This window comes from Spermophilus citellus (genome assembly GCF_964194105.1).
Source record: "Spermophilus citellus genome assembly, chromosome: 2".
NCBI classification, from domain to species: Eukaryota; Metazoa; Chordata; class Mammalia; order Rodentia; family Sciuridae; genus Spermophilus; species Spermophilus citellus.
The window spans coordinates 147,242,174-147,265,343 of NC_138183.1; the positions used below are offsets into that span (position 1 = coordinate 147,242,174).

General features: G+C 41.7%; 1 protein-coding gene across 1 annotated transcript in view; it reads right to left on the minus strand.

Annotated features, from left to right (window-relative positions):
• The window catches only part of SORL1 (sortilin related receptor 1), a 162,934-nt gene that overhangs the window by 66,666 nt on the left and 73,098 nt on the right, over positions 1–23,170 (minus strand). Inside the window, exons 13-21 of the mRNA XM_081281228.1 lie at positions 16,749–16,927; positions 15,041–15,227; positions 11,515–11,643; positions 10,940–11,025; positions 6,473–6,645; positions 5,663–5,794; positions 3,199–3,290; positions 1,396–1,642; positions 224–362 (exon numbers count right to left, since the gene is read on the minus strand). Coding sequence (XP_081137354.1) covers positions 224–362; positions 1,396–1,642; positions 3,199–3,290; positions 5,663–5,794; positions 6,473–6,645; positions 10,940–11,025; positions 11,515–11,643; positions 15,041–15,227; positions 16,749–16,927 — 1,364 coding nt within the window. The remainder of the gene's footprint in view (positions 1–223; positions 363–1,395; positions 1,643–3,198; positions 3,291–5,662; positions 5,795–6,472; positions 6,646–10,939; positions 11,026–11,514; positions 11,644–15,040; positions 15,228–16,748; positions 16,928–23,170) is intronic.

The window sequence follows — 23,170 nt, forward strand, 5'->3', positions numbered from 1 at the left end:
ACGCAACAACACTCTAGGCAGGCAAAAACATGCTGTCTTCCAGCTGTTTGTGTGTCATTAGAAAAGAAATTAAGATGTCATTAGGAAGAAATTAAATAATGCACATGTTGTCGTGACAGCAAAGACGCAGGCTGCCAGATCCTGCTCTGAGTGGAGATTGCCCACATGCAGCCCCTTTCCTGAGATCAGCTCTGGGGAGACTTAAGAAGAGACACTGTCTTACCAGTGTTCTTCCCCTTGTAGAAAATCTTCATGTCCATTAGCCCTGTGAGCTGGCTTGCCAGGATCTCCATTTGGGACCCGCTGTATTTGGAAGCTCGGAATATGCTGAGCTGTGACCAGTCATCCCAGTAGATTTCATTCTAGAATAAAAACCTTTGTCTGTTAGTCCAGCTTTTAATAGTGGGAATTGAACTCAGGGGCACTCGACCACTGAGCCACATCCCCAGCCGTATTTTGTATTTTATTTAGAGAAGACAGGGTCTCACTGAGTTGCTTAGCACCTTGATTTTTTTTTTTTTTAAGAGAGAGTGAGAGAGGAGAGAGAGAGAATTTTTAATATTTATTTATTTATTTTTTTAGTTCTCGGCGGACACAACATCTTTGTTGGTATGTGGTGCTGAGGATCGAACCCGGGCCGCACGCATGCCAGGCGAGCGCGCTACCGCTTGAGCCACATCCCCAGCCCCAGCACCTTGATTTTTGCTGAGAGTGGCTTTGAACTGGCGATCCTCCTGCCTCAGCCTCCCGAGCCACTGGGATTATAGGCAAGTGCCACCACACTAGCTCTTTGGTCTTTATTCTGAAGACTCTAAAAGGATAGGAGCCCCCTACCCAAGAGACAACTAACAGTTATTGTCTGAATGACTGATCTGATCAAAATTCCACTTGAATGTAAGCATCAGTGGTTTGATCCAAACATCACCAAATCCACATGAAGGAGCTACTACACAAAAGAAACTATTAGAGAAGCATTCAAGTTTGACCAAGCTGCTCAGTTCAAAACCTGCTTCCCAAGGATCGAGAGAACTGTTCTGTTCTCTGAATTAAAACATACATGTGGTATGTAGCTTATCTCTCTCAGTAGGGAATAAAGTGAGCAAACCTCACAAGATACAAAGAAACAGAGGCTCTTGGCACTAGAGGCAAGCTCAGAACAGTCTTAAGAAATAACCTTAACTCTTAACCTTTGAATTGTGAGTAGTGGTAGTGGCCAGGACTCCGGCACCTATATCTGGTATGGGCTGAAGTGAATTATCTCAAATTTAGAAAAGAACAGATTTCCTAAGTCAGACAGCATCTCTGTGAGACCCCAAAAGTCCCCAGCTTTGGACCTTAGTATGCTCTTTACCTACTCTGCCAGACTGCCTGATGGTGGGACAAATAAGGACTCACCTTGAAGACAGCAATGGCATAGGGGTGCGGGAGGTTGTCCAGAATGACCGAGCGTTGCTGGCCACTAAAAGTGATCCGTTCAATGCAGTCCAGGTAGGCATCTGTCCAGTAGATCCACTGGTCATCCACAGAGATGCCGTTGGGCCACTTGACGTCCTCTGAAACAAGACGATGAGCAGCAGAGCCATCCATGTTGCTCCGATAAATCCCAGGCTTCAGGTCCCCCCAGTCGGTCCAGAACATGACCCTGGTCAAAATGGGGATAAATCACATACCTCGTCAAAATGGGAGAAAGAGGAGCTCAAATACTCCTCTCCATATAGGAAAGTGATCCCTCTAGAACAATCATTATTTTAGTTATCAGTAATCCTAATATTTGAAACCACTTAATTCCTTGACTCAGAAATTCCTCTACTAAAATTCACCTATAGTCAAATTAGGCAAAGATAATGTACAAAGAAATGTACAGATATGTATATTAATCTAAATGTTAATTGGTATAGGAACTGATATATAATAGTACATACCACAAAACACCATGAAACCTGGAAATCTATATGTGTTCAAATGAAACTATCTTCAAAACAGATACTTTTTAAAAGTTACAAAGTTGTAAATACACTGATTCAATCTGGTGCATGAATGTAGGGGGGGACCTGTGACTTAAGGATAAAGTTTGTACATGGGTAAAAATGATTCTAAACAATACATAAGAAACTACTAAAAATCACCACCCCTAGGATGTATGAGGGTAAAGGGTTAAGAAGAACAGAGAAACTGGGCATGGTGTTGCACATCTATAATCCCAGCTGAGGCATAGAAGGCTGAGGCAAAAGAACTGTAAGTTCAAGGCCAACTCTGGAAAATTTAGTGAGACTTTGTCTAAAAACACAATTTTTTAAAAAATGATTGGAGATGTATCTGTAGCTCAGTGGTAGGGAGCGAGTGGGGTCAATCCCCAAAATGCAAGAAAAGAAAAAAAAAAAAGAGGAGGAGGAGGAAAACAAATACCAAATACTTTTGTTTCATACACTTTTGTTCTCTTTTAATATTTTAACCAAGTACATAGATTATTTTAAGATCCTTTCTTTTTTTAAAAAAAAAGGACTAATTTTGATCATAAAAACTAGCAGACATGAAAGGCAGGGAAAATTAATCCAGAATTTTCCTGTTAGTTGTGCTCCCTTCAGTTAATTAAAAAACAAAAAAACAAAAACAAAACAAAAAAAATCCACTTTGCATTCCCTAAACACAATACTACTTTTTTTAAATAATTATTTTATTGTATGCATTTATTTATTTATCTTTCTGTGGTGCTGAGGATTGCACCCAGTGCCTCATTCATGCTAGGCAAGTGCTCTGCTACTAAGCTACAGTCCCAGCCCGAGTACATACTAATTTTGAGTAAGAAAACCTATAAGTGCTGGATATGAGGGAAGGCAGAGAAAAGATGAATTGAATTAAATATTTGTGCCATGCATGAAACTAAAGATAAAACAATCCTTATAATACATGAGAGGGCCTGCCGTGTCTGGAGAGTCCCTTTCACCATTACCTTTACTGAAAAAACACCTCACAGATGTGAGACATTTGGATGCCTCCAGAGTCTGGTACTTGCTAATGAAAAGTGAATGGAGTTACCTGGCCTTGATGGCTAAGGTGTGGTTTCAAAATTCTCAGTTAATAGGTTATTTCTATCATATTCATGAGAAGCAGAGTTTTGCCCAGAAGTTTACATTTCTATGAGAACCTACTGTTGCAGCATTGGACACAATGCTGACTTTCTTTTGGGGACACACTTACCCCTCTTGAGGCACTAGGACCAGAGCCCTAGGCCGATCCAACACAGAGGAATTGACGATTGTAAGTCGGAAGTCACCATCTGAATTAGCTACCTGACGAAAAGAGGAGGAAAAGAAAAGGCCAGAATGGATCTGAGCTCCTTAAGAGACCCACATTGTGGGGGTGGGGGGATTGTGGCTCAGCGGTAGAGTGCTGGTCTAGTGTGTGCAGGGCGCTGAGTGCGAACCTCAGCACCACATAAAAATAAAATAAAGGTATTGTGTCCAACTACAACTAAAAAAAAAAAAAAAGACCCACATTGCCAAAGTCCTCTATCAGCCCCTGCCTACAGAGGTACCTCCCCCAGCCCATCCCCCACACATCTGCATGATTCCAGTTCCAGACCATCTGGAAACCTGCCTTCATTTCCAGTCAGAATGAGCTGATCCCTCCTCAGGCTCATGTGCCAATTTTCACATAGTCTGAGAGTAGTCGGAACTATGTGTGCACTTCCTACCACACAATGATCTGCAGAGTTAAGTGGTCACCCTTGCTTTACCCTTTGGTATCCACAGAGCTGGTTCAAAATCCAAGGATGCACAAGTCTCTTATATAATATTGTAAAGCATTTGCCTGTAACCTACACACATTCTCCTATATACTATAAATCCTCTCCAGACTACTTATAATACCTAATACAATGTAAATCCTGTGTAAATAGTTGTTACAGTGTTGTTTAGAGAATCGTGACAAGAAAAAAGGTCTGTACATGCTCAGTACAGTTTCGTTTTGGTTTTTGAATATTTTTAATCCACTGATGTGAAACCCACAGATATGGAGGACTTGTCTTAATCTTGTGTTATTTATTTAACACACTCATGTTACTCCACCCTCCACCAATGGCCCGATACAGCCCATTCTCTACGTAGCAGCCTTGCAACAAAAAGTCCAAGAACAAGCCCCACATTCTCCCTCTTCCACTCTAGCTGCGCAGTCCCCACGATCCTCGAGCCTGATATATACTCACTACTCTGCTCCCGCCATACTCATCACAGGCCTGCCCTCCCGACTACTTGCTCTAAACACACAGTAACTTTCCTTCAAAACAGCTCTGGGTTGACCTCCCTTCCTAACTCTTCTAACCCACTTCATCCAAGAGCTCGTGGACTCATCCTATACCACTTTGCACAAACAGTATTTGAGTTAAGCAGGAGTCACTCAACAAGCCTATGAAAGGGCAGATGCATTTTTCTAGCACCTCACAAAGTTCTGGCAACACATAAGTAAATAAAGGACAGAAATAGCAATAACAAAACCACTAAGGCAGCACTTGGTAGATACCAGGCACTCTGCATCTTGTTCACTTCTGTCAGCATCCCAATGAGGGGCACACTGCAACCAGCAGGCTGAGCTCAGATGCCACAGCCTCAGGAGGCCTCCCCTGTCTGCCTTTCCTAATGCTCCACTCCCCAGCCATGTAATCACACCACCTGCACTTAAGTTCTTTGCAGGACTCATCACAACAGAACGGGTTTCTTTATTTCTTTATCATTTTGTCCTTATTGAAACTTAAGGTCTATCGGAACAGGAACTTGCACAAGGTCTTCTTGCTCAGTGTGACATCATTAGAGCCTAAGTTCAGAGCTATCACATATCATGCACCAAAGCACTTGTCAAATGGCTGAGTGAATAAATCAATCTTCATTTGACACATGAAGAGACGGAAGCTAAAGAAGCCGAGTTCCTTGCACCATATCACTTAGCTGGTAGAGTAAAGCTTGAACTCGAAGCTCCTCTCAAGTGTTTCTTTGGTCTTGCAACCTCACTTGCCTCTGCACCTCCCTGCTTTTACTATACTTCCCACTTTGAAGACCCGCATGCTATACTTCCATGTAGCACCAGTACAAAGAGCTGCTGAGGCAGTGTCCCTGGCCTCAGCACTACCTTCAGGAATTGGGCAGACCTATATTCCTCAACCCAATGTTTTTGGTGGTGTATAAGTCATTTATTACCCTCATGTTGCCTTGCACATGTAAGGTTGAATACGTTTTGGGGGTAGCTAAATTATAGGCAATAATATCTGTATTATTATTACAGATAATAATGATGATGATGACACTGTCATTATTACTCTAGCATTATTACTGGACTGTTACCAATATGGCAACATTATCATTATTGTTATTGCATTATGCTTCTGTTAGCCAAAGTATAAACTTTCAGTTATCTTAATGACGTTATCTCTGATGACATCAGACACCATGTTCTCACCTGGGACTTTTATGGCAGTGAGTAATCATTCTGGGACCAACCCTCCCCCTCCTTTCCTCTTCTCCTAAGGGCTTAGCCTTTCCATTCTTTGGAAATTCTTAGAAAATTGCCAGAGTAACTTAACACACTGGCTCCCACCCCCGTGTCAAATCTGGATCAAAGCCCAGGTGCTCCCCTGATCATTTAATCAAGAAAAACATGGGGATACACATACCTCAATCTTCTTGAAGCCAGCATCCACCCAGTAAAGTAACTGGCTGAGAGGTTCAAAGGCCAAAGCTTCCACAGTCTCCAGGCCAGAATCGATGATCACTTCTTGCCCTGTACTCCCATTCAAACAGAGGCGCTAGAGAGAAAAACAGCAGTAAATGCTATGAAATGCTCAGATGATCTTCTGCCAAATCAGTCTCGTGGACAGTGACCCTTTATTCAGCTGGCAGGATTGCCAAGGGATGAGATGTTTTACACTGTTAAATTTTCCAGGCACATGAAGCTGAGTTTTAATAAGGGGCATTTCCAAAATGTATTATGGTTTCCTGTTTTAAACAAAACAACGAACAGAATTTAATCCTTTATATTACTCTACATTAGCGTCATGAACACTGGTTACTAAACTATGTGCTATATCACATTAATGAGGTCAGAGATTACTCAGATGCATGTGTCTGCTTTTAAAAATAATGAAACCAAACTGCTGCTATTTCTGAGTTCCTGTATCTGCCTTCACAGCTGCTCTTCCCTTGTAAGGCTCTTAGCCATCAGGTGCTATCCTTGGGACAGCTATACTCACGGTCACCCCCTTCCTCACCCCCAAGATACCCAGACACTGTATAATTTCTGTTGGGTTAAGAATATAGGTAAAAGTTGTTGGAACTGTGTTTCTAAAATGATTACATAGACAATGAATAAAGATAAACTCTCTCTCCCTTAAAATGCAGTAATAGACAGCTTGCCTAGCATGTATGAGGATGAAATCTGATCCCCAGCTTTGCAACCCCCAGAAGCAGACCAATGGCTGACTCACCTGGATGATATCCAACGCTAGATCAGACCAATATAAGCAGTTTCGTTCATAGTCAAAATCCAGGGCCACAGCTGCCCGAAGCCCACTAAGAGGCAACTGCTCTGTGGCTCCAGAGGCGAGGTCATAGCGGTGGATGGACTTCCGCATGGCGTACAGGATGAATTCGTTCTCCTCTGCCAGATACACAAGCAACGGAGAGTGGACCTGGGGGATGCTGAAGAGCTCCTAGCTGATCTGACCTTTTTTTTTTTTTTTTTTTTTAAAATACACAAACTTCAACACCACTGTTACATGGTCTATATCAACTGAAAAAAACTAGGAATCCAAACCTGGAAGGCATATATCATGGATGATATTTCTGCCTTGAGCAGGTTATTTGAATGCCAGTGAATCTGTTTCTTCATCTGCAAATGTTTTACCCGTTAGATGTTTTTTTAAATCTAGATACCCCAGTATACTTGCTTCAATATCCACACTTTGCATTCCACCTCTAAGTCTTCAGAGTCACACTTGCCAATATCAATGAGACCAATCACCATGTTCTCTCTCTCCTTCTGACTGTCCCATAGCACCAAAGTGTACCTAAAGACCCATGAGTTAAGGACTTGGTCTTCAGCTTGATGCTATTGGAAAGTTATGGAACCTTTAAGAAGTGGGGCCTCACAGGTTTTAGGTCACTGGGAGTGTGACCTTTATAAGAGAACAGTGGGACCCCAGCTCCTCCTGCTGCTGCTCTTTTAGTTCCTGGCCACCACTCATGGACTGACACCTCTAAAACTGTGAGCTAAAATAAACCTTTCCCAGCTGGTTATCGTGAAGGAAACCTGAATAACAACATCATCATCTCATTAACCAGACACCATTAGTCATTGAAGACTTGGAACTAACTGTGTCAGCTTTTCATCTCTATGACCAAAATACCTGCAAGAACAACTTAGGGAAGGGAAAGTTTATTTTGAGTTCATGGTTTCAGAGGTTCAGTCCATGGTTGAGTGGTTCCATTGTTCTGGGCCCAAGCTGCGGCAGAACATCATGGCAGAAGGGCATGGTGGAGAAAAGCTGTCAGCACACGGCAGTGGGAAACACAAAAGCAAGTGCCAGGGGCAAAATATAAAACCCCAAAGGCACCCTCCCAGGGAGCCTCTCCTCCAGCCACACACTACCTGCTTATAGTTACCACCCATTATGATTTTCAGATTATGAATCCATCAAACAGATTAATCCACTGAGTAGGTTCCAGCTCTCAAATCTAACCGTTTCACCTCTGAACACCTTGCATTGTCTCACATGAGATTTTAGAGGCTACCTCACATCCACTAAGTTTTCTAACCAGTTTGTTCATTCATATTGTTCACAATGACATGTGGCAATCATACCAATTTGTCAGATTTTCAAAATAATAATTGTTCTGGACTATTTATAAGATATTTTGCAATATAATCATCACAAAGACTTTCTTTCTGCTCAAGAAACATACAATGTACTTGCCACATGCTAGGCACTGCTTAATCCTCCCAACAACTGCGTGATAGAAGAGCTATCATGAAGCCAGTTTTACAAATGAGAAAACTGCGACCAGAGAGGCTAAGTTACTTGTCTAACACCATACAACTAGTAAGTGGCAGAACCAAGATCTGAACCCAGGTATTCATAGTCTATATTTTAAAACATGACAACTATGATGCCTCTTTTTATGTAGATACTAATGATCTACATAAAGAGAACAGGGGGACCCCAGCTCCTCCTGCTGCTGCTCTTATTTTGTGTGTGTGTGTGTGTGTGTGTGTGTGTGTGTGTGCACACTCACACACTAAGGATCAAAGCCAGGACCTTGCAGGTGCTAAGACCAAGTTCTACCACTGAGCTACATCCTCAGGTTGCCACTTCTTAAGATACAGAAATAGAGGCCCATGCGGCCGAAGAGATGTACCTAAGTCAGATAATCAGTAACAGGAAAACCTAGCACTCTTTCTTTTCCACCTAGGAAACAGCGTGGAAGACATCCAGGCTCTTCCACAGGAGTGGAGAGGAGCAAAACCTCAGCATCCCTGTCGACAGTCTCTATGTGGGAGCTTCAGTCAGCCCAACCCATGGAGGTGCGTGGAGGGCAGTGCACCCAGCAAGGGAACAGAAGCTTCACAGTCCGTCACCTCACCCAGCACGATCTTCCTTATTGCTGTTTACCTGCATTCTTTGTAAAATCCTTTGTAATAAATGAATAAATGTGAGCACCCAACCCAGAGAAGTTGGAGAAAACAAACCTCACAGGCAAAACCCAGAGGTGTGCCACAATGGCACCAGAGAGGGATTAGACAAAGGAGGATTAGGAGAAGCCAGGCTTAAGGATGAAGTTGAACTGCTATTTTTTGAGTCTGTCCCTATATTTGGATATTTGTTAACTTGAGTCATCTCCCCAGAGAGTCTAACAGTAAAAAGTTCTTAAAAAATGAAGGAAAAAAAAAAAAAGTAAGCATCCATTTGACAGTGTGGTGCACGTGGGACCAAGATGTGACTCCCAGTGCTGCATGCCTGGATTAGCCCCCTCTGGACTCCATCAGGAGAAACAATACCTCAAAAAGTGAATCCACCTACAGTTTCTAATAGGTAAGTATGCCTTCTTTTCTTTGGAGCTCACTTTACTTCAAAAGCTATCAAATGATAATCAAATGCCTCCTTTCAGTTGTCCCTGTAGTTCCCATGGTGCTTTGTTTCTTCCAAGAAACAAAGAAGAGCCCAAGTCTAGAAAAACCTGCTTCAAGATTAGACAGAGAGCAGCATGCAGTGCCTCAGTGTATAATGCCTAATCTAGAAAAGGAACAGAATGCTTGGCCAGTGCCGACCATATGTAAGCACAGCATGGAAATGTGTGTTGTTAAGAGTTATCAAAAAAAAAGAAAAATTACTGCATTATAAAAATCCTTCCAGATGCCCAGACTACCTCATCTTTGCAAAATGTTCTGGTTCCCATTAGCCTTATGAAAACATCTTTTTCTTTCTGGGTACTTCCCTGCCTTCTATTTCCTTTCTTTTTTAGCCTTCTGCTGCTTCTTTGACATTTAGGAGGTGGTTTATACTGAAATGAGACTTTTCTACTTCATTCCTTATTCTACCCTCTCCTATCAAAAGAGAAAATAGCTTTCCTGCCAGTTTTGATGGCTTTATACAAGCTGTTTTGTCCCTTGCTGAATTATCTTTGGAAATATTTATTACAAAAGTATGTACTCTAAGCCCTTTAGAGCCATCACTCAAAGCCTCCTCACCAAGTCCTCATCAATAACAGCACTTGTGAGGGGAATATCTGAATATTATCTGCTCATTTGTAGGAATCTGCTGAAGCAGTGGTTCTTTTTTAATTACTCTGGTAGTGATGGAAGATTAAATTAAAGGACTAATGAGCTTAGCATGAAAAACACCAGGGCAAGCAGGGAACAGGGAGCAGGAGAGGCTGCTCTGCCCTACACGCGGCTTTCATGACTTGTTTGGCACCTGTGGCTGTTCCACTGGACACCACCACGCTATGGAAGTCAGCTCATCCTCTGCCCTCACCGAGCAGAGTGAGCAAGAGAAGGGCTCACAGGGAAGAAGGAAGATCTGAATAAATAAACAGAGTGAAGAAAGAAGAGAGGCCATGAGGTTAACTCTTTTTTAAGGTATTATAATTTCATGTCTGTGTAACAAATATTCATGTTACATTCCCAGAAAATCAATCTGAAACACATTTTGGAATATAGTACACCTTTATGGCATGTGTAATCATCCCAAAGAAGTCTTCCAAAATTAGTAGGAATAATGATCTTCTGAATAATAGGAATGCCATTTGGGTGATGTCCAATGAAAGGAATAGACCCAAGAGTTTGAATTTTAACTCTGTCACTTACTGGATATGTGACCTTGGGTAAGTTTTCTTATCCTCTCTTCTGGACATGCTTGCTTTTTCATAGATATGTACATATTAAGTGAAGCTGATAATATGTGCTTCATTTGGGTGTTAAAAGGATTAAACTGCCTATGCATGGAAAAGTACATTAAAATCTGCAAAATTCCATTACTATATTAGCTATAATTATTACAAAATTAAGACAAACCACTAAGTTACCTCCCACGAAGCCATAGGTATCTTTAAATTCAATGGCAACAACAGATGAAGAACACAAAAGCCTGTGGGCACCCTTGGCCCCCACCCTGGGCCTAGCACACAACAGTCACCAAATATCCTTTTCAATGAACAGAGGGATATCCTTCAAAAAACTGAGCCCATAGTAAATATTTTCCATTCCTTTAAAGATGCAAGACTATATATAAATTAGTTTAGATGCTAATCTTAAGAGGAAAAGGGAACTCTGATGCTTATAATTTCGCTTATTTTTCCTCCACTAAGTTAGAAGAGCCACAAGCCTGACTGAGGTAAGATCCAGATAAGACTTCAATGATATTTCAAGAAGCCATAGAGAAGAAATCGCCTCTCACCTGCCAGGGGACAAGGAACCAGCTCTCCTTCCAGTCGTGCTTCCACGTCTCCTCCACTGCAGGTGTCCCCAGAAATCTTCCGGTAGCTGTCAACCCCCCCATGCACACACAAAGTAAGAGGTCAGAAACACCAAAGATTAGTCATGGAGGGACCCCCAACTGGGAACACAATTCCCACCATGGACAACAGATTCCACCCATACATTTCCCTACAGCACGAGGAGGAAGGTGTTTGGAGATTCTAGGTCAGTTCTGCTCATAATTGACTTAATAGGCCCAGGCCATTTAGTGTACTGCTCTGGGCAAAACATTTAGACATATCTCCTCTCAAGATGTGTCCTTGCTGACATTTATGACTTTCATGTTGCAGAAAAGCTTACGGACTTGCAAGTGTTTTCTCTCTGGGAACAGGTGAGTCTGCAGGCACCACCATTTTAAACCTGCCCAGCTATTTACAATCTGATAAATTAAGAGTTCTACAATGTAGAAAGTGAAAGAAGCCTAGGTGGTCCTGGATTCTCACCCTCTGTGCAGATCCTGTGTGCACCTCACTTGGCAACCTGTGTGATACATACCCTCTTGTTCTCCGATAGGTAGAGCCCACAAGACAAGGCACAGGCGGGGAGTAGGACTTCCCGGAGAATTCTGGGTCTGGAACACACACTTCTAGGGACAAATCTTCACTCATCTTGAAGCCAAAGTCACTGAAAGGCAATTGGGTTTAGTTCAGGCCACTGCTTTACAAACTTGAGGCACTTCAGTTTCAACCCTGTTCCTTTTACCACACCATCACTTGTATTATGGGTTATTTGACATGCCACTTTAAAGAATACTCATTTTTTACACTGAAGTACATCTGCAAAAGACAATTTTTATCCAAACCAGAATTGGAAAACCACTATTACATGCCATAAACAGAACAAAACAATACAAATCCTGATACTCCGAACCAAATAATATTAAATTTTATGTAGATCCAGTTCCCTAACTGGAGTCCAAAGATTCTAGTGGTGCCTTCTCTTCTTGGCTAAAAGGGATTAACAAAAGTTAAAGAATTACTAGCATTCAGTGAAACTTTCTCTTGACCTAACCAGAAGAATTAAAAGAAAAGTTTAAAAAGAATTTTATAAAACAAAATTATTTTGACTAAAGCCTCAATGCCACTGAAGACCCTGCCCACATACTGTCTAAACCACCTGGGCTGCTACACTTTGGGATACAATAGCTGGCTTCAGAAGATCTCTCACAATCTGGGGGTCACATGGACCAAGCTTCCCTGCTCCATGGGCAGCACCCATGAGTCAGCTCTGCCCTCACTGCTGCTCTGAGCTACATCTGACAACTCTAGAGCCAGGCAGCAATTTTCTAAGCCTCACCCAAGGTGTCAATTCTGTAACTCAAAGGGATCATCCACATTTATATGCTCTGCTTGAAAAGCTTCACTTGCTATATTTAATTCAATAAATATGTATTAAATGCTTATAATATGAAAAGTACAACCAAACACAGGGCAAAGTCATTTGTATTACATAATCTACATTTAGCAATTTGTAGAAAATTGTTCCAAAGGCGACAAGTTCTATTATGCTATCAAACAGGTCTAATTCGTTCAATCAGTTCCTACCAAAAGGCTATTTTACATCTTTTTAGGGACTGGATGAAGCATTAACTAATTACTTATTTGCCTCCAAATCAAGGTGCCCAATTCTTAGGCAGCTTTGTGTGGCTGCAGTCTCAACTTGGTGCTGTGAAAGTACTTTAGAGGGCCACGCCCAGCTTCCTCCCTCCCCCAAAAGAATGGAAGAAAGCAAAAGACATGGCACATTTAAATGTTGTCCCATAAAGCTTCTGTTTTAATGATGTGCGTGTGTGTGTGTGTGTGTGTGCGCATGCCAAGCACATGCACACACACACACACATGAGGTACAGGGTCATAATACAAAATGTATTGCTTACTAGGAGGCACATCAAGAATTTCAAAGTCACACGTCTTGGCCATGTGAAGAAACATAAAGACATAAAATAAACTATCCCCGAAAGTAAATGTATGGGCTGAAAACTGGGCTTCTTAGTGGGATCTGAAAGGACTATCAGAAATAGCCTTTTAAATTCAGTTGTCAATCAGTGGCTGAGCTCACAAGTAGATATCTCAGCTTGCTTGTTCTCATCTCATCTCCTACTATCCATCTTGAGACTGTTACCCTTTTCAGTGCCACAGTCCTTATCCCATCAAACACATCAAGAGCTATGCAGCCAAGCTGGCCCCTTCCTAGCAGCAAATAGAGACAGAGCACAACCTGACATAAAAGCCAGTCACTATTTTACTAGTCAACTCCATGAGGGGAAGGGCAGGTAGTTATTCTGGTCTATAATAAAAACACAAAACAGGGATAAGCACTCAGCAGGTTCCAGAAAGCCAGATAGGGAAGGCACGATAGACCAGCAGGGGCCCAGCCAGTCTCCCAGGGAGGCACACCAAGTTCTACTTGTTTACATTTTTGTTTGGCAGGGGGTAGGCAGAGAAAGATGATCTTAACATTTGGTTTTTGTTTTTAAGTATAATAGCAGTCAAGGAAGAACCCTAAAGAGTTGTTGGATTTTCTTATGCATTTTTATTTAGTCTTAATTTTATTTTGAAGTAAAGTACCCCCCGCAGTACTACAGGGAGACTGGTTCCAAGATCCTCAGGAGATACCAAGTTCTGAGAATACTCAAGCACCTGTGCTGTGACCTTGGCAGTAGGCACTGAAGGCAATGTCCTGCATGTTCTAAGTCTTGCTGCTCTAAGGCCAGATATGCAGATAAGTAGCATCATTTTACCTGAGAGCCTGACAGAGCTACAGATCCCCAGAACTCCTGAGGCAGAATTTGCATTTTAATAAGACCTCAGGTGATTCACACCTACAAGTTTCAGAGTATGGTCTAGAAGTGGTCAGACAGAGTGGGCTGTTTTTTTAATAAAGTTTTATTGAATCATAGCTATACCCACTGCTTTCTTTTATCCATGCTGTGCATAGCTGAGTAGCTACAACTGAGACCATAGACTTCATGTGACCTAGAAAGCCTAAAACATTTATATAGATCCCTCTTCTAACCTCTGATCTAGAACCTATTACAGGGTTTTGGCTTTAGACAAGTGTGGCACTGCCCCAAACAAAACTTAGCTCCTTGGTGCCCCAGCAACCACTGAAATGTAAGCTCTGAATATGTTTAAGACAAAGTTCTATTGATACCCCTACAACACTTTCCTGCTGAAGACAGACTGCTGGGGAGATCAGAAATCCTGTCCACTCAATTGCTAGAATCATCTTCCTATAGTTAAGCATTGTTTTAACCAACTCACCTCAGAAGTCATCAAGGCCCTTCCTGCTTATGGAATGAGGTCCATCCCCTTCAGGGCTGCCAGTCCTACTGCTTCTGTCATTTTCTACTTCGTCTCTGCCTCCTGACTCTGCTGCAGTCACCCAACGAGTTGCTCAAACTAAACCACCACCACCACTCCTGCCCCATACTGTCCACTGTTGCATGGTCTTAGAGTTCCCTAAGATGTCTCCTTAAAGACCATCTACACCAGGGCTTCCTCTAAAGATTTCCCAATTCCCCAACTGCAAATCACAGCTCTCCCCTTCCTTTCAAAGATCACAATAGAATGAAAAGAGTCACTTCTTCCTCCTTCTACTTTTAATGTTTCTAGGAGTGCCTTGGATATTTTTCTCTAGCAATAAATGAATCATATATATATATATATATATATATATATTTATTTTAACATTTTAGATGAGGAAATAAATCCCTGTGGGATAGGGGTCCTAAGAAAAACAAGTTACCTATAATGAAACCTGCAGCATTTCCCATTTTGGGACACCCTCCTAGAAACAAATCCCAGGGATCTGAATTTCTCTGGGTTAAAATACCTCTGCTGCCTTACAAGGCCTGCAGAATTAAGGAGAACAACTTATGTATAAAGTGCCTAGCATAGTTCTGGGCACATAAAAGATGCTTACTAAATATTTATTTCCTTCTATTCCTGTCCTCGGGGGATGGGACCATGTCTGTTGAGTGAAAAAAATACAACTTGATGCCCCGAATTGAATAACGAACCATTCATAGTCCTGCCGGGTGCAGGAGCAGTTGGACACAACCACGGGTCTGTCAAAGTCTTCTCCATTAAAGCATGTCGCATGGGGGGTCCTCCGTTTGAAAACAGTCTTGTGCCCTAGCAAACACTCATTCCCCCGCTCATCCGACGGTGACCACAGTTTGTAGTCATTCTCTGTGCAGGGAACCCCTAAAGAAAAGAAAGCACTGAGCATCAGAGCCAGGCCCATGTAGGATTTCCTGTCTCGCCACCCACCTCAGCACTGCCCCCTACTTCCTGTGCATCCCGTTGCCATCCAACAGGTGCAGAGCTTGGGCGCCATCATGAGCCTCTAATGGGCTTGTGCTGAAGCTGGGCAGCACCCACACAAATGAAAACGATGCAGCTGGAAACACAAACACTCATCTGAGGAAACTGGGGAGAAGAAGCCCCTTTTTAGCACCAAACTTCTGAATTATTTGAAGATAGTCATCAGTTTCCTTTAAAAATAGGTACACAAGGGCATTTCTCTCCTAGGAAACTACAGGCAGGCTGAGAGCGCAGTGATGATGTCATTCGGGGTTACTGTTCCCTGCCTGCTTCCTCTTGTGGCGCAGGCACACCAGAGCACTGCAGACAATGCTTGCCCTACTTGGAAGTGCAGTATCTCTGTGGAAAATGCTGAGGAGTGGTGAAACAACATGTAGAGTCACCCCACCTGCCCATATCCACTGAGAATGTCAGCAGGGTGATTCCTGCAGGAATTCCAGAGCATGCCTATGTCTATACTGGTAACTTGCATCTTTTTTCCAAGTGTCTTTGTTCAGATTAAATTCTACCTGAAGTAGATTCACAATTGTCAACTCAATGCCATTCAAACAGTAAAGACTGAGTAAAACCCCACTGCCTATGAGGCAATGAGGCCACCCAATAGGAATAAAACATACACAGAACATGTGCTTGCTTTTAAGGGTCTTATGAGCTAATTGATGGAAGATGGCACATGGGGAATAACAAACACAAATTCACAATTCCAGGCACGCCCAACACTTATTTCTGGGCATAGAAAAGAGGGGAGGTGTCTTCTGGTTGAAATACAGTGGCAAGTGTGTTGGATTCTGAGACATGAAAGGGGTTTCTACTAGCAGAGGTTAAATGGGTGGAGGTGAGAAGACACCAGGAACTCTGTGCAGCTGGAATAATGTTGGCCACAGCAGAGAAGAAGAAAAAAGCAGAACATGGGGAGTGTGAGGGGATGCTGACAAGCTTCCCTCCTCCTTGCTTACTTACCTGTCCTGTATCTACACTAGCAGATCATGACTGGGCTCTGGACAGCTTTGAGAGGACCCTGCGTCACTGAGCACTTTGCCTTCCACGGTGAAGCACACTCACTGGGTATATCACCTTGGAACTGCTGAATTGGAAATTTTTTTTTTGTTCATTCATTCATTCATTCATCCATCCATCCACATATTCAAGAGCCAAATATTCAGACCTATTGTGTGCCAGGACTGTACAATGTAACCACAATATAAAGAATACACAATCCTATTAAGGATTGAGTAAGCCTTCATATTACCTCCATGTGTTTTTCTCTGACTTTTTAAAGATGCCCACTTCCCCCATTGAATCACAAACTCTTCTGAGGACGTAGTTCCCAAGCTGATGCTTTGCACACATCAGGAAGTCAATCAACATGTTGGACAAAGAGCCCAGGAGGCTACAGCTTACCCAAGGCATCGGTGGCATTGACCTGGAGGATAAGCCAGCTGTGGACATTCTCCTTGTTGGAGCCAAAGATGGTGAAGACAGTGCTCTTCTCCCCAGGTTCCGTGAGGAGCCCATACACAAACACGGGCTTCTCAGAGAAGATGAACGTCTTCCAGGTCTCTCCTTCATTTGTACTATATCTGCCCAATGCAAATAAAAGGAATGATACAGTTACAGTCTCAACCATCAGAGCTTGGTTTCCACATCACATAGCCAGGAGCTCTTGGGAAATGTCTGCTCCTGGTTACTGTGGAGCAGTCATGTTTGTGTCAGAAAGCAAGGAAGCCTGAGCTAATGCAATCACCTCAAGAGGACACAGAAACCAGCTGATGGAGCCCCAAATGGCCAAATTTAGAGTAAACTGAACATAAAAAAACAAAGAATAGTAACAGATTATGTACTAAAATAGGATATGAAAATAGGATATGGACCTCTACTGATTCTAAAAGAAAGAGAAGCAAGGAAAAAATTTATATTAGAACACTACCTAATAAGGATTAACAACTAGAATTTTAAAAATTATAATTTTATAACACCACCGTTAATAATTGAATCAGACAAGAACAATCACTGGATGCTAAAACCACTGGATGAAAGTTTTGGGGACCAAGATGTTTGCATGGTATAAAGATATCAACCCACCGACCAATCATTCACCACACAGGGGAACCTGTAATTTTTGCAATGGATGAGGAGTCAAAGCTTAACAAATCTCAGCATCACCAATATTAGGACAACCTGACATTATGTGTCCCCTAAGTAAAATACTGAGAATGGTACATCATCTCAGCACTCTTCTATACAATTGGACAAATCTAGAATGTGAGGCATTCTATGAGATGACTGCTCCAGATTCCTCAAAGGAAAAAAAAATCAAGGTCAAGAAAACTAAACAAACCAAAGGAGGCAAAAAACCTGTTATAGATTAAAAGAGACTAATGAGATATAACAACCAAATGCAATGTGTAGACACATTTGCAATGTGCAAATCCAGTTCTGGATTGACTGAATCCTGGATTGAGGGAAAATCTTCAAAAACCACACATCAACAACAACATGGGTCAACTGAGAAAATATTGATATAGCTTGTAATAATACTAATAGGCTTTGTCTTAGTATTCTTAGGTGCAACATGAACAGTGTCAGTAGATAGGAAAATGCTCATATTTATTAGAGAAATGGGTTTTAAGTACATATTTAGCAGTGAAGTGGCATGAGTCTACAACTTTCAAATGATTCAGTCTCAAAAAAGATGAATAGCTAAATACATAGATGATAGAAGTAAACCAAACTAGCAAAATATTTACAATTAGTGACTCTGGGGAAAGATATATGGGTATTCTTTACACAGGTCTTCCAACTTTCATGTGGTCTGAAAATTTTGAAAGTTGGCTGGGTACATTGTAATCCTAGGCACTCAGGAGGCTGAAGCAGAAGGATTGTGAGTTCAAAGTCAGCCTCAGCAACTCCCTGAAACCCTGTAGCAAAATAAAACATAAAAAGGGATAGGGATGTGGCTCATTGGCTAAGCACCCCTGGGTTCAACCTCTGGTACCAAAAAAAAAAAATTTTAAGTTGGAGAAAAGGCATGTCCTGAGAGGGACACAATATATCAGAAAAAGCAAGCGAGCCCTTGGAGGAAAGTAGCACTAGTGAGACTGTACTAACTTTAAATTATCTTCTGTATAGAGGGGAGTGGGTAGAGAGGAGAAGCAGAGAAGAAAACCTGCCTGCTACTTGCCTCAGTACGCAGTGAGCTACGAGAAGCTCCACATGAGAAACCGCTCAATGGGAGCCTTCTTTGGAACCATGAGACTAGGTCTCTCTTAACTCCTAACACACAAACCTTTTTCTTTCGCCTTTCTCATATTTTTGAGATTTTAGTTTTCTTTCCTTGGGGTTCCAATACTTGACATAAATCTTTGTATGACATCACTTAATCCAAGCACTTCCTCTCCTGCTGAGATTTCTAAAACTGATACTTCTACAATAAGGCTAGAGGTTCAACCAGGTGGTGGGCTTACACAGCAACACAATGAATGTCCACAGATCTTGTAAGAGTGGAAATTCTCATCTGGCAGATATGCTTTTCATTTAAGTGAGTTTTGAAGCCGTTGTGGATAAGTCAACTCATTCAATCTCTTTCTGGAACTAATGTGACAAGTTAAAAGTTTTAGTATCACTTTTAAACCAAACAACAGAGGTGGCCTATCAATCAGACTAGATGGGAGTAATCCCCAGTCTGTGAAAAAGTTGCAAGTCGTTCTATTTGTATACTGCCAAGTTAATTTTCCATTTAGGAGCTCCTTGAACCAAAGATAACCTCGGGAAATGAATCATCCCTTTTCTTGCAAGATTCCCAGAGGACTTTGATGACATCATTAATAGACTAGCCAGCAGGTGCATCGCCAGGCACAGCTTGGTATCTGAGAATAACTGCTCATTTAGAAAATGGTACTTCTTCAGAATTTGGGGAAAAAGGACAGTCACATGACATATGTAGTGTTTAAGCGGACATCTATTTTGGACTGAATTCTGACCGCTAAAGGAGAAATTGTGCTGGTGAAATGCCAGAAACAAGAACCTTGGGAGAAAACAAGGCAAGTCATCTTTGTGTTCTGAAGTCGAGAGAGAGAGGATGCAGAGCCCATGCCCTAGAAATAGAGAATTCCAAATGTTCAGATAAAAATATAGATAATCCCAGGGCTGAAAACTCTCAAGAGGGCTGGAAAATCCATAATATACTACAATAATATAAAATAATAAAATGTAAGCATAGATACTTTACAAGGGGGAAGCAGTGGCAGCCAGCCAACCTCAAGACACCATCGTGTAGCTGCACAGAAAGATCCATGATACCTCAGATGTTTTTAAACAATGTGTTCAAGATGGAAAAAGAGTCATATACCTAAGAGCAAAAAAGTTATAAAGAGCCCAGTAGTCTGCCAGTTCTTTCCAGCTGTAATTCTAGTAGCTTGCTGGAATAGCAGCCAAGTAACTCGAGTTCAAATGAGTCAAGTATTATATTTCAAATTACCAAAATAACTGGTATATTCGTGAGTCAGTGGGATAGCGGGTTGGTTAACTACTAAATTCTATCAAGGATTAGAAAGTAATAAGATCATTCTTCTATGGTATAAATAATAATGATAGAAAAGAAAAATTTCTATTTTTGTTATCTTTATCAAGGAGAATGATCTTCAAATTAAATAAGGGGTGAAAAAGTCAGGAAAGTTTAAGAAAAATGAATACAAAATAAATTCTAGGGAATGAAAAGACAGGATGATTAGAGAGTCTCAATCTCTAGATGAGTCACGGAGAACAAAGATCTCAAAGACTAGAGGAAGAAAAATGGTTTAATATACCTAAAGAAGAAATGGTAATCTTGAGAATGGCTTGTGCAGCAATGATTTGAGAGCACTGAGGGAAAAAGAAAGTCAGGGCTGGGGACCATGTCACAACAAACTAATCCCTTTTCTTTTCCTGCTGGTAATTCTTAATTTGAAGAACAGAATAATGATAGCATTATTATTTTTTTAGGAAGATCTTTCTGGACCACACAGCTAGATAAAATACATTTGCTGCTGGGGAAACAAACAAATCCCAGAGGGTTGATATACTGATCTTAACTCAAAATAAGACTCTATTTCTCACAGAGCTCAACACATCTGTCAATGATCTGGACACTAATCAGCAAGGTGAGTGTACTGAACTGGCCAAGGGTACAAGGCTACTGCACAGAAAATACAATAAATGCCAAAAATGAGACTCAAAATGCTTTCTTACATCAAAAGGACATGCACAGATAAGAAGAAAAACAAAATGCCTCACAGTTTTAAAATTTTACCTGATCAAATATAGGATTGGGAACACCTGACCTTTAATAAAATCCATTAAAAAAAAGGAACCTTGAGTTTTTAAGTTCCACTGAACTCAGCCTAGTGACACAAATTTCAAGGATAAATCTCAAAAATGGTTTGCTGAGCAAAAACAGCCAAATATACAAAAAAAAATATGAACATGAATATCTGAAATGAGCAAAACTATCCTACAGGGATAATAAAATCACAGCAGCATTTGCCTCTAATGGGCGGAAAAATGGGGGGTAGCACTTCCTGGGAAGGTGCATGAGGGTATTTGCTGGAGAGATGGAGAGCCTCTACATCTGGACATACATCCTTCAGAACTGATTAAACAGTGTAGTTAAGATCTGAGCACCTTGTTGTACATAAATGGTATCTCAGTTTTAAAAAAAAAATTAATAAGAGTCACCAATTTGAGTGGCTGTCAAAAGTGAAAATTCAGTGTTGGGTTTTTACTAACAGAAATAGTGTCCCAACCATACAGATATTAAGACCAATGTTTTCCACTTGTTTCAGGCTATGGGGGTCAGACTACCCATATTTTAAGGCATTGACATTGTGAGACAGATCTATAGCAGAACCCAGAAGGTGGGACTCAGGAACCTGCAGCATACAGGGAAAGGAACTGGGATGGTTTCCATAGAAGGCAGGTGCTTGGGAGGACATGCACAGGGTCCTCAAATGTCTGAAAGGCTTTTGGATGAGAGGAAATATCCGTTGTGTGTCTTGAGGGAGCAGAACAATAAGCACAGTGGTTAAAACCTGGAATGCAGAGAATTTGGGCTATTACCAGAGAACTTTCACTCATAAATGAATGAATGAAATAAATGGGTGAATGAATAAATAAATGAACAAATGAATGAACAACAAAGTGTTACTAAGTGAAGTGGAAGCTTTTGATCTGGCAAATATCCCCATTGATAGGATTGTTCAAGCAAAGACTGGATGATCCTGTCATGGGTAGTGGAAGGTAGTAGAACCAGATGACATAATAGGTCCAGGTCCCTGGACCTGGTTAATCCAAAATATTATTAACTATCATTAATATCACCATGCTGACAGGCAAACTGCCAAGAAGAAGTGGAAACTGATCTCCCCTGTGACCTGCTGCAGCCCATGAGATCCAACTTGCCTAAATCTGCCTTCTTTACGCACCCTGAAGCCCACTCCTTCACCTCTGCTTTATTTCAGTGGGAGCTCCCTAGACTGTCACCCCTGCTAGTCAGAAAGCCTATCCCGCAGACTTTATCCTCACACCTACCCCAGCATCGGCTCTCACCTCCCAGCCGTGCTCCTTTTTGAGTTTATCCTCCTCATTCTGCCAGAGCCACATATCTACAATGTAGATCTAGCCATGTGTTCCCCTCAAAGGGGAAGCTTGATCTCTTCAGTAAGGCACAGGTAAGATCCCCAGGCCCTAGCCCCTACTTCAAGCCCTGTTCCTCACCCCTTGCCAGCTCCCAATCTGCACTCTTACCACAGGAGAGCTGCCATCCCACACCAATTCAAGCTCAAGCTCTTTCTAACCCTGGATGGCAATCCGACCTTGCTTTTTATCCTCTAGCTTTAGCTCAAGTTCCATCTCTTCTGAGAAATACAGGATAAGGCCCTCATTGTGGCTCCCACTGCGCCCTGTGTTCACCTCCATCTCATACCCCACTATATTTAAATGACCTGGATCTGTGAGGGTTTTCTACTAGACTACGATTCATCAGGAATAAGACCTCTCCCCTCACTTTCCTATCCTGCACCTGGCACCTTTTCTATCAGATGGAAGGGGCAATAATTCAGGCTTGTTAAAGCAAATAAAATAAACTGCACTGAATCTTCAATTTTTTTTAACCCCATCTCTTAGTTTCTTAACAGTTAAAAGGTGATAAAGACACCTGCTCCTCTCCACCTCAAGGGGCAGAGGAAGCCACATGGGGATTGAATGGGAGGCTGGCTCTGCAACTGCCCCATAGTGTCACTTCTAGTGTTAGGGCTGAACCAAGATAAGAGGTAAACTACTGCCTCCCACATCCTGTGGGGCTGTGTTCAGAACTCAGGTCCAGAAAAGACAGCTGCTCTGCTGTGTGTTCTCTTTGCAGGGCTGTTCAGGATTCCCAGAGGGAAGCCCTACGTTGGAAACCTCCTCAGATAAAAGATGCTTTGGGGTTAATCCAAAATATTATTAACTATCAATAATATCACCATGCTGACAGGCAAACTGCCAAGAAGAAGCAGAAACTGATCTCATCTTTCCTGATCAAGCCAACAAATGTGTTTGGATTTTTTTTTTTTTTTTTTTTGGTCAAGATGCAAAACACAACAGCCTGAAGAAAACTGATTATACATGAAACTGCTCCCATGCATCCCCCAAGCAGGTTCCTGCTAGCAGCATGCTGAATGAATGCATAAGTGAATCCCCAGCACAGGCTCTCATTCGATCATTTCAGACATGTAGACACAACAACAAAACAAAGTGTTCCACTTCTTACTCTCAATTTCAATTAACAATAACAAAGGTAACAGTCTCAG